Source organism: Cupressus sempervirens, chromosome 4 (assembly GCF_028749045.1).
Source record: "Cupressus sempervirens isolate cs-2001-9-10 chromosome 4, ASM2874904v1, whole genome shotgun sequence".
Classification (NCBI taxonomy): Eukaryota; Viridiplantae; Streptophyta; class Pinopsida; order Cupressales; family Cupressaceae; genus Cupressus; species Cupressus sempervirens.
This window is the reverse complement of record NC_143121.1, coordinates 650,046,177-650,058,227: the sequence shown is the minus strand read 5'-3', so window position 1 is coordinate 650,058,227 and position 12,051 is coordinate 650,046,177. Positions and strand designations below refer to the sequence as shown.

Sequence of the window (12,051 nt, the reverse complement as noted above, 5' to 3'; positions counted from 1 at the left end):
GGCTTATCGAAGCAAGAGCCCGACACGACTGGAAGAACACCTTATCACTAGAAAGTAAAGGCCACCGCTTTGTCATTGATCTGCATACCCAAATGGTAGGGGAAGAGGCCCTATCATCTGATTCTGAGGGAGAGGAGGATGAAGGCAGACAACGGATGGAACCGGATCAGGAGGGTGTCCTCCGATTGGATGGGGGATCAACGGATGACTTGGATTCTGTCAACGGTCTCTACCACTGGCAAATGGAGGACTATGAATTATTTCACAACTACAATGTTCTGTCGATTGAGAACCAATATCAGAAGGAGTTTACTGAAGTAAAGGAGGGGGAGGCACCATTAGATGCTACACCCGCCCATGCATTCAATGAAGGGGAGACAATCAAGTATAATGAAGCTATGCTGCAAACAATGAATTTGGGGGACGAGGCAGAGCCAAAGAACATACTAGTTGGAGATAACTGGGATCTAGTACTCAAGGCCGCAGCATTCAAGATATTTCTGGAATACAAGGATGTGTTTGCATGGACATACAAGGACCTCAAGGGAGTACCGCCGGAATTGCGTGTGCATCGCATCCCGCTAGTGGAGGGAGTCGTACCTATACGAAAGCGACCCTACAGGATGAACAAGAACTATGCGGCACGGGTTACGAAGGAAATCAACCGGATGCTGGAAGCTGGCATTATCTTCAAGGTGCAAACCAGTGAATGGGTGTCGCCAATAGTCATCTCATTGAAGAAGGATACTACTCAGATCCGGATATGCGTCGATTTTAGATGCTTGAATGCAGTGATGATCAAGGATCCTTTTCCGATTCCATTCACAAACAGCATTCTGGAGGAGGTCGCGGGACATGAAATTTACTCCTTTATGGACGGGTTCTCCGGATACAATCAGATTTCTATAGCAGAGGAGGATAAGTTGAAGACAACGTTTGTCGTTGAAGATGGGGTCTACGCGTACAACCGGATGCCATTTGGGTTGTGTAACGCGTCGGCCACATTCCAGCGGATTATGCTGCATATCTTCGACAGAATGTCCGTGGTAAACTTCAAAGCCTTCCTAGATGATTGGTCAATATTTAGCACGGAGGACGAACACTTGGCAGCACTCGGTGAATGCATGGAGAGATGTCGTAGAGCCCGGCTAGTGTTGAATCCCAAGAAGTGCAGATTCATGGTTCCGCACGGAAGACTGCTCGGACACATTGTTTGTAAGGAAGGGTTAAAGATGGATCCCGACAAGGTGAGAGTCATTCTTGAAATGCAGCCATCTACTAATGTGACGGAGGTAAAAGCTTTTCTCGGGCATATAGGTTATTACAGGAGATTTATTAAAAAAATTGCCAAGGTGTCCCAACCGTTAGATAAGTTAACCTGCAAGGAAGAATCATTTAGATGGGATAAAGGGCAAGACGAGGCATTTGAAGGGCTAAAGGTATGACTGGCTACGGCACCCATCCTAGCATACCCGGACTGGAATAAAGAGCTTCATGTTCATGCGGATGCCTCCAACTATGCGATCGGCGCAACCCTGGCACAGACTGGTAACCACGAACTGGATCACCTGATATACTTTGCCAGTCGGTTGTTATCAAAGGCCGAGCAGAACTACAACACAACTGAAAGAGAAGCATTGGGAATGGTCTATGCTGTGCAAAAATTTCGTCATTATTTGCTCGTTACACCATTTGTGTTCTATGTTGATCACCAAGCCCTGTTGTACATGATTAATAAACCTGTCATCCAAGGATCAACAGATGGCTACTCCTGTTGCAGGAATTTACTTTCAAAATCATTGTCCGACCAAGAAAGAAACATGTCAGTGTTGACCACCTGTCGCGGATCAAAACAAGGGAACCAACAGAGGGTGTGAATGACGACTTTCCTGACGCGCAGCTGTTTCAGATTGGGGTACTACCGGAATGGTACAGGAGTATCGACAAGTACCTTTCAACAGGATAGTTTTCCACTGGAATGTCAGCAAATGATAGGCGCAAGTTGATAATAAGGAGTTGCATGTTTCAATTGATCAATGGATTGCTCTACAAAATGGGGCCGAATCATATTCTTCGGCAGTGTGTGTTGGAAGAGGAGATATTGCAGGTGTTAAAAGAAGAACATGAGGGTCCCGCGAGAGGACACATGGGGCCCGACACCACTGCACGGAAGATATTGCTCGCAGGTCTCTAGTGGCCGACGGTGTACAATGACGCGCGAGAATGGGTCGTCGGATGTGACACTTGCCAATAGGCCGGGAAGCTGCTAAAGAGAGATTTCATGCCACTTCACCCCTCACATGCGCAAGAACTTTTTGAGCGATGGGGATTAGATTTCATTGGACCACTGAGGGTGAGCAAGACTCGACGATGCCGGTACATCATTGTTGCAACGGAGTACCTGACCAAGTGGGTGGAGGCACGTGCGTTACCAGATAACTCGGCCGTCAGCATTGCGAAATTTATTTATGAACAGATCATTACCAGGTATGGAATCCCATTACAATTAACAAGTGATAGGGGAGGTCATTTTGTTAATCATGTCATCCGCTTGCTCACCACCCAGTTCAAGATTTATCATTCATTGTCAAGTCTGTATTATCCAAGAGCAAACGGACAGGCCAAGGCTACCAATAAAATCTTAGTATCCATCATCTACAAATCCTGTGTAGTTGAAGGTGCTGATTGGGAGGAAAACTTACCCGCTGCCCTATGGGCTTACCGCACGGCGTACTAAGTGATGACAGGGCACACACTATTCCAGTTAATGTTTGGACAGGAAGCGGTGGTCCCAGCGGAATTCATGATCCCAAGTTTGCGAGTAGCTCTAGAAAACAAACTGGATGACGTGGAAAGTTTATAGCAAAGGCTAAATAATTTGAATGAACTGGAGGAGAAGCGATTGCTAGCGCAATGGGCGACAGAAGTCACACAGAACAGACGCAAGGTCTGGCATGATAAGCATCTCAAACACAGCAGGTTCCAGCCAGGACAGTTAGTATTAAAATAAGACGGCCGCAATGAGATAAAACCAGAGAAGTTCAAGGTTCGATGGGTTGGACCATACCAGATCCGAGAGGTTGGAGATAATGGAGCACTCAAATTGTTAACCTTGAATGGGAAGAGGTCCCTCAGGTAGTCAACGGATCCAAATTAAAGCTCTACCATGTTAGAAAGATGCCGTCGTCATTGTCGTCGTCGAATGCCCAGAGGATGACCCTGTCGTCATCGTCATTCGAAAGTGGCGGGACTTCAACGCCAAATTGAGATGCTTCATATATATTGAACCAAAAAAAAAAAAAGGGCCCGCGAGCAATCTGTCCACAGGTGTTAAAAAAAAGCAAAGGCCCCGCGGACAATCTGTCCACAGGTAAATGAAAAGCCGCACTGATTAGCATCCCTTTTTAAGTAATTTTGATCATCATCCATACCACCAAAGAACTGAGATATTTCTATTGAAGTCGTCTGTGTTGCCAGAAAGGCAATGTCCTCCAGTGGAAAAGGTAGTCCATTTTCATCATCAGCAGTTGCGGGTGAAACAGAACCCGTTGAGGTTCCTGCTATTGCAGCTACGGCAACATTTCCGGCAATTTTCATCCATTCATCTGCAAGCTCTTTCCAGCTACTGACAAGTTTCTTTGCCATAAAGCAAATAGTTTTCGACTTATGCTTCCGCAACCTATTAACCTTCCTACCAATGTCAGTTGCCTTTAAAATTTCAATAGACAATTGCATCAACTCCAGTCTTCTCAGTGACTCGATTAGCAGACTATTGAACTCATCGGGATTTGCAAGAATGTCTTTGATCCTGAAGACCGCTCTGAGAATTTCGGATTCCTCCTCAATTCCCTCTATCAAAGCTTTAGCCTCGTCATAGCTATAATTGTTGATCCTATTCCTATCTGTGTCATCAGCGTCATCGCTACTACTGGTGACCTTAGTATTGTTGGAACCCTTATTAGCATTGTGGTGGGAGAGCAAGGCATTCAATTCGGACCTCACAACAGCAAGAAAATTGATGAGTTCACATTCTCCTCCAGACGGGATTCTTCGCCAGATACTGCAAATACACTTTGCACATATTTCTCTTCCGCGGACGGGCTACAGGGGATTGGATAGGCAGTTTTCCGCAGCACTTCATTGGGTTGCTGCGGGAGTAAGCGGAACTATATAAGAAATAAGAAATAAGAGGCCACCTTGATATGGAATCGGCAGGCAAACGAAAGCCGTGGAAGAGTCAGCTGGTGGCAAATATGGACAAAAATTCAAGGGTTTTGGCATCGGGGGTTCGAGTTGTAGGTCCCTCGAGTTCTAGTAGCAAGAAGCAGAAGACCAAGGAGGAACTCACTTATCTCACCGTCCAGTTTGAGAGTCTTAGTGTGCGCGAATGCCGGAGGTGGTGGCAGGAGACCCCGAAGGCAGACCAGATTAAACAGATTCTGATGCAGGCACAGGTACATTGGGCCATCCAGCTTCCCATCTTTTCCATCCGGTTGTTCGAATCAGTATTGCACACCATGATAAAGACATATAGCGCTCGGAGCAGAACAAGTACATTCCTGTACAAGAAGCAACAGATGACGGTGTCCTTTAAACCTAGAGATTTCACTAGGGTTTTCGGCATCCCTGGCCCCGAAGGGAGGAAAGTGGAAATCAAGAACCATAAAATCTCACGGGAACGAAAGGAGCATTGGATAGATCTAGTGTGCCGGGACCTTACACCCGTGGAGCGAGAGGCAGCGGTTCAAGGGTCAAAGTGCAGAGGGCTTCACAAGGACTTTATTCGGGAGGGTCACTGACGGTGTATCATGGACGTCATCAAGAGCAGGTTGACAGGTGCCACTCGAGCTTCAGATATAGCATTGTCGCAAATTGTGTTTATGAATGGTATCATGCAAGGAGTGGTATATGATTGGGCCTCAGTCCTGGCTGACAGGATGGAGGAGTTTATGACCCTTCAGCAGCGAACATTTTTTATGCCGCACCATGCCATCGGGCTGTTTCTGGAGGCTGCAGCTAGCCAGATTCCACTGGATGATTTTGAGGCTCCTCCAAGGGGCAAGTTGGCAGACGGGGAGCCTCCCATATTCTATTGGCGACACTTGGATACAGGAGGATCAGCAGCAGGCTACAAGAAAGTACTCCGCGGACTGGATGCCTTCGGAGAGATAGATAGCGAACTAGAGGGCACTTCGGTGAGTGACGGGGTTGAGTCTGTGGAAGAAGAGGAGAGCACTTCGGCGGAAGTTGGCAGTGAGGCAGCAGGTAGTGGGCCCACATTCTTTACCCCTCCTTAGCTATCAACTTCGGCGCATTTGACTACCTTTCCGACAGTCATTCCGTCGTTTGGCCAGCGCCATGCCCCGGTCCTCATGACTCCTCCAGCGGAAGCCGATGTCCCACAAACAATGACGGAGATGGTCTCACAGACAGCGACAGATGTTGTCCTGTGGACAGTCGCCGAGATATTGCCGACGATTGTAGCAGAGATTTTTGTCGTCCCGTGGACAGTCGCCGAGATATTGCCTACAATTGTAGCGGAGGTGATTCCAGTTGTACCAACAGATGTCACCGTCGCAATCTCACAGAAAGCATAGTTGCCACCGCCGGAGCCTGAGCCGCAGGTTCGATTAGATGTCATTGATTGTGATGCAGTTGTCACTGTTTCGTCATCTTTTTTAGCAGAGGCCGAGTAAGCCCAGCCAGTACCGGAGGAGAACATGGAGCTCGCGCAGTCAGACCAACCGGAGGTGATGGATAGGGCTAGTGTGTTTCTGAGGCAGCAGTTCCGACTCACTCCTACCAAGCAGGGTCCGTCCATTCAGTCTCCTAGGCGTCTAGAAACATCACCGGTAGTACCAGAGGCTCAACTTCAAGAGGAGGGAATGCCACATGTCGTGGTTGCGCCAACAGCAAAGGAGGCGGCACTGGATGTGGGCATGGCTCTCGCTGATGAGGAGTGATACAGAATGGTCATTGGAGGACTTCGCCAAGGAGGATTACGGGTCGGATGAGGACAAGTGCTGGGATTAGCTCAGGAATATGAAGTCTGTGTTGAAGAAGGGACACGATGAAGCAATTCAAGCCCTGACTCGACGAAGGGAGTGGCATTTGATCAGAGCATATATCCATGGGATCTGTCCTTGACGATTTCAGACTTGTTTTGTAGACAGAGGTTGGTCGGCGGTGGAGACAGCTAAGATGTTGGCAGATTGGGCTACTAAGCCGGAGTTGGGACCCAATGACACCCCTCTGATGAAGCTAGCACATGAGATTGTGGGATTGTACAAGGATGTTTACTATGGTCGTCAGCGTGCGGAGGCGGACAAGGTTGCAACAGAGAGATCATTGGCAGCTGAGAGTGGGGCTAGAGAGAAGCTAGCTGCCGACTTGGCCGACCAACAGGCAGAATGGGCCGCAGAGCAGGCGGCACTACTGGCAAATATGGCAGCAGTGGTGCAGGAGAGGCATGTGTCTAGGCAAGGTACAGAAGCGGTTGTCCGAGATAAGGATGCAACTAAGCACGAGATGCAATTAGCTAGGAGGCAGGCTATGGATGCGGCGCTTCTTCTAAAGGAGGCCATCGAGGTTAATTCTCAGATTCAGACAGATCTCCGCATCAGAACAGAGCAGGTGTATGAGTTGCGTCGCCAGCAACACTCTTCTAGGACGCCCCCTTCTCTCTGGTATTTCTTTTGTTGTCTACAAGTTGTCTCCTAATTTTGTTAGTCGTCAGGAGACGACTGTTCTTTTTAGGGGGGATGGTGTCAGCCGATTGGATGGTCCATCCGACAGTGTTTCTGTAGCCGACGGAATGACTGTCGTCGGTGTTTTGTATTTTGTAGCCGACAGGTAAATAGTTTGTAGCGGACATAATGTTTGTGGCCGACGGACTCCTTCAGGAAGGTTCGGCGGATAGTATTAATATCCCGTCTGGGATCGTTGTAAAGGATCATCTTCTATCATTGATCTTATGAAGCATAATGTATGTCTGGCATATGCGAATATAATTCTGCTATTCTGTTCCATTGTCTGTATGCATTGATTTCTTTACCAGTACGGTAAACAATTGCTATGGTGTTGTTTGTTTCCCATTTACTCTTTTCATCATTCTCATTAGGATTAGGATTATCCACAATTGATTTTAGCTCATGCTTTCTTAGTATTAGCATCATTCGCAGTTTTGAAGCTTCAAGATTTGAAGCACCTTCAAGTCTGATTCCATTAACCATTTTGATAAGTATAATGTTTTCAAAAATAAGTATGCATATCTTTGTCAAAAATCTGATCTGATCGTTTCTTAAGCTTGCTCTGATACCATGTTAAGATTGATAATCAGACTGATAGTAGATCTTTATTTATTTTATGTATGATGTTGACACACTTATCAACATTAATATAATGCTTATCAACTTTGAACCAGTCTGATTGCAGAATTTAGTAATATTAAAAACTGTGATTGAATAATTATTATTTAATATTGTTAACTACACACAAAAGGAACCAAAGACTGTTATCTGTGTATGTTCCTTCAATATTATACTGTTAGTCTTGATAATAGTCAATCACAATTTTCAGCGCACTAACCCACGATGATAATAGTAGAAGATCACCTGTGATGATAACCATGGAGATGATGACTATATATCAATGGAGTTGGCAGAAGATCACACATATAATGTGAGCAGGAGATCACATACTTTGAAGAATGTTTCCTTTGTGTGTTCGCTGTGTGTAATTACTGCAGGTTTCCACTGTTATTATATATATTACAATAGATTCGTAGTGGAATCACATCCACGATGAGTTGGGACTCCAATGTGGAGTCACAACTCATTGTGGTCATGACTTCGACGACAACCTGCTTCACAAGTAATACTGACAGGTTGATTAATCCAACACTATTCCACATTATTACTTAGTCATCGCTACATTAGATAAGAATTCAATTTATATATACAGACAATGATAGTTACAATGATAATTTTATATAATATTATTAAATATTGCATAATAATAATAATGGAATATATGTATATTATATTGTATGAGAAAAGAATATATCTCATATATATACTAAATACATACATACATATACATATACATATATCTTCAATGGATTTTATCCAACTGACACTATAATCACATCAACAGTCTGATTAATCATGATTATCTAGAGCCTCAGGATAGAATGATTCAGGCATGTAGGTGTTTATTATCTCAGAAAAATCTTAATTAAAGTACAATCACTCCTTTCAATAAAAAAAGGACAAATGTTGTATAATTTCCCCACTTTGGAAACATCAGATAGCACAAGGGTACCAACAGATATTGGCAGAAAATAATCAAGGAAAAAAGTACACACACCTGTTAAGACGCATATTGATGAAAAGTCTACGTGCAGCAGCTCTTGTGAACATTTTGAAGCCACACTGCAGAACAAGAAAATATATATATTAACTAGGCAGCTTCTACAAACTAAAAACACATTTTCCAATTATATAGGAGATATGCATGAACATCCCAGCATTGCTCTTTAATTTCCACTATTTTGCCTTTTTTTTCTCACAGAAAAACATAGAGGGTCAAGATGTTTGACTTCATTATATAGCACAGACCTGAGTGTCTTTGACTCCTGCACCAGCAACTAAGAGGACACACAAATGGAATCCTTTCATTAGAATGTTGCGATACCACTTGCGCTGAAATAAAAGCCCAGAAGAAATACAATAAATGAGTCCATATTTATTGTTGGAAACATGAAAAAATAAAATCTTTTAAGGAAGGTCAACAGAACAGTGTGTACAGTTGCTATAGCCTGCCTCTCCAGATGAGCCCGAGAACCAAATGCAGCAACTGATATATTGCAAATCTTTGCAAGAGAACTGCTGCTTATTTTGTTTTCCTTGATAATCTCCTTTTCACAATATTCTTTAACCTGGTAATAGTAACAAACATTTCACTATATTACTCTACCCAAAAGCATCTTCTGCATAGCCATTGAAGGGTCAATGCAACCAAATCCATTCTTCTGCCATCCATCAATAAGCATCGTCCCAGAAAATGCATGCAAACTGACCTTAAATTCAAGTTTTTCCAGATCAGTTATTTTTGTGGCCCCATCAGCATCCAGCATTAGAAGAATCTCACCACGTGCATGGAGCATTCCCTGCTCTTGTTGAAAGCTTTCACATTTCAAAAACTCTCAATCAATAATTCAAAGGTAAACATTTCAGAATAACAAAATTTATCAAATACATTTGCACTTTCTAAATCCCAAGTACCGTAGTAGCTGAAAAGAAATATTTCACAGGATTGGCAAGAACAGATTGTTAAAAATGAAAATATGGAAAAAAACCAAATTAAGTAAATACAATAATTAGAATGTTCACTAAACGTGAATGATGTATCCTAAGATTCCGACATTTCAATCATGCTTAGCTTGATAAAAAGAAAAGCAAAAAGCCAAAAAAACAACCTTCCTGATAGCTGCTCCTTTGCCATAATTTGCTCCCAGCCGAATGACCCTTACATTATCTACGGAGAATTTCTTCACATAGTCAAAGGCAACCTTTACTGTGCCGTCAGTACTCCCATCATCAACAATCACCACCTACTCTCACAAGAACATGAGCACATTAGAAATCTAGTTAGCTGCTCACTGCGACAAGTACCCAAGAACAAAAGTGTTTTGATCAAATGCTATAAATTCAATAACCAATGGAACATAGATTTTAAGGTTGTATTACAACAGTACATCAAGTTTTCAATGTGTCAAGCTATTGTAACATCGCTAACCACATCAAAGTTCTAACAAAGAATACATAAAAAAAAGATCATCAAACATAAATTCATTTCTAACAAGAAACATTAATCAGCTGTAAAAGCTCAAATTCCATGGTTGTCATCCACACAAGACCTCCGAAATGGTAATTTGTTATATAATCAAGGGAGATGCAATGCTCCACAAAAAGGAATTACAGGGGTGATGTCTCTAAAGGAAACAATATTTATTCTAAAAACTTCCCTTAATAGTCATCCCCTGAATTTTACAAACTTGTCCACACTCAGACAATTGGTTAAAATATCTGGATTTTGATCCACAATCAGAACATACTGCAATATCACAGTTCCATCTTCAACAAGTTGTCTGATGAAATGACAATGAAGCTCTACGTGTTTGATTCGCCTATGGAAGACTCAATTCTTGGCAAGCCTTAGCACCCCTTGATTGTCACAAAACAAGGGTGAAGGCCTTGCTTGAGACATTTGCATGTCAGAAGCATCCTTTGTAGCCATATTGACTCATGTTAACAGTTATCTGATATTATGCTTCAATCGAGGGAAATGCCACTACTTTCTACTTCTTATTAGTCCGTGTGACCTATCCAGAAGTAGACTTCCTGTCATCAACAGAACCTGCCCAATTGAGGTTAGTAAAACCAAACAGTCAAGGATCCTTGCTTCTACTGTACAAAATGCCAATGTCTCTTTCACATATCTCAGTACACACTTCACTGCAACTTAGGGTTCTGCCTTAGGGACTATCATGAAATGAGAAATGTAGCTCACAGCATAACTAAGATCAGTATTAGTGGTTGTACGATATATGAGGCTGCCCACTAGTTGCCTAAAAGTCGACTAATTTTGCCACTGGAGAATCTCATTTGGCTGATAGTTTCAGCCCTTTCTCCATACATGCAAACAAAGGCTTGTAATCTGCCATCCTGAACTTATACTACAACCAAGAAATGAAAATGTTGCCACCATCTACCAAACCTCTATGCCGAGACAATAATGTAGAAGTCTCAAATCAGCCATAGCAAATGCTTGACACAAATTCAGCTTGATTTGGTTAAGCAATTGTGCTTCATTACTAGTAATGATGATATCATCCACTACATGACAAGAAAAATGATGTCATTATTAGTGTTTTTGACATACGAATTTAAATCTGAAACTATTGTGAAAGTCTAAGTGCAACCACATATGTATCAATCTTAAAGAGCATTGACCATTCTGCACACTTGGTGTTCTTTGCATGCAACCTTGAAACTTGGAAGCTATGAAATATAGACTCCGTTCTCCAAATCACAATTGAGGAGGAACCTCTTCCGTCCATTTTATGCAATTTCTAGCCACTATATGTTGCAATGGCTAGAGCCAAATGGGCCGTGCTCATTTTTGTTGTAGGACCAAAGGTTTTCTCATAGTCAGCCACTCCTTTCCACGAGAAGTGCTTATCCACCGACCAAGTTTTGTATTTATCGAGAGCTCCATCAGCTTTGCACTTCATTTTCTAGACCCATTTGCAGCCAATGGGTTTCTTTTTGTGTGTAACTCTAAGAAAGGGTGTTAGTAGGTTTAAGTTGGGTAATTCCACCTTCTTCCTCATCCCATTGCGTCAAGCGGTAGCAGAAATTGAGTTCTTTCTTGTGAATTACATCGTGGAGAACCTTAATTGGATTGGTTGTAGGGTGACAGATCTGCAGTCTGGCCTATAACTTGCAGAAGGTTACGATCTTGCAGGATCTTTTTTCATTTGGTTCGAGGTAGAGGAAGTGTAGACAATTCTATATGGACATGTTGAGACTAATTGCAGTGAGACTTGAAGCTATTGAGACGGCCCAGAGAAGAGGTGTATATCTTGAGGATGTTAGTGATGATGAAGCAGCACCTAATCCTAATCCTAAACCTGAGGTGGAACAAGATGAGAAAAGACTTCTTAGAGTCATGTCTAGGGAAAATGTTACACTTGTTGAAGTTGCTTGCTATGATGGAAGAGTTGAGACTAATGCAGTATCGGATTGGATCTCAGAGATGGATAAATACTTTGAGTATGAAAGCACTCCTAATAACAAGAAGGTTAAGATAGCAATCACCAAGTTGAAGGATCGTGCTTCACTTTGGTGGGATCATTTGCAATCTGACAGACAAAAGAGAGGAAAATAAAAGATCAAGACATGGGCAAAGATGATTGGCAAATTGAAGAAGAAATTCCTTCTTGCAGATTACCAAGTTACCCTGTTGAGAAGAATGGAAAATCTAAGA

The 12,051-nt window shown here is 42.9% G+C and overlaps 2 protein-coding genes across 2 annotated transcripts in view; both read right to left on the bottom strand.

Moving 5' to 3' along the window:
* LOC149562919 (Nucleotide-diphospho-sugar transferases superfamily protein) overlaps window positions 1-12,051 on the bottom strand; it is an 85,895-nt gene that overhangs the window by 16,488 nt on the left and 57,356 nt on the right. Inside the window, exons 6-10 of the mRNA XM_089826366.1 lie at window positions 9,479-9,613; window positions 9,080-9,169; window positions 8,807-8,938; window positions 8,619-8,702; window positions 8,368-8,432 (exon numbers count right to left, since the gene is read on the bottom strand). Coding sequence (XP_089682492.1) covers window positions 8,368-8,432; window positions 8,619-8,702; window positions 8,807-8,938; window positions 9,080-9,169; window positions 9,479-9,613 — 506 coding nt within the window. The remainder of the gene's footprint in view (window positions 1-8,367; window positions 8,433-8,618; window positions 8,703-8,806; window positions 8,939-9,079; window positions 9,170-9,478; window positions 9,614-12,051) is intronic.
* Window positions 3,078-4,141, bottom strand: LOC149562920 (putative mediator of RNA polymerase II transcription subunit 26b). The gene is made up of 2 exons (XM_089824195.1): window positions 4,043-4,141; window positions 3,078-3,954 (listed from the first exon to the last, which is right to left on the bottom strand). Exons 1-2 carry the CDS (start codon window positions 4,139-4,141, stop codon window positions 3,331-3,333), a joined length of 723 nt encoding a protein of 240 aa, XP_089680321.1. The 3' UTR covers window positions 3,078-3,330.

Excerpts from the sequence above, each read along its gene's own strand:
- LOC149562920 (XM_089824195.1), bottom strand. The coding sequence starts at position 4,141 with ATGAAGTGCTGCGGAAAACTGCCTATCCAATCCCCTGTAGCCCGTCCG. Across the intron at positions 3,955-4,042 it reads AGTATCTGGCGAAGAATCCC|GGTTCCAACAATACTAAGGT; the intron begins GTCTGGAGGAGA and ends AATGCTAATAAG.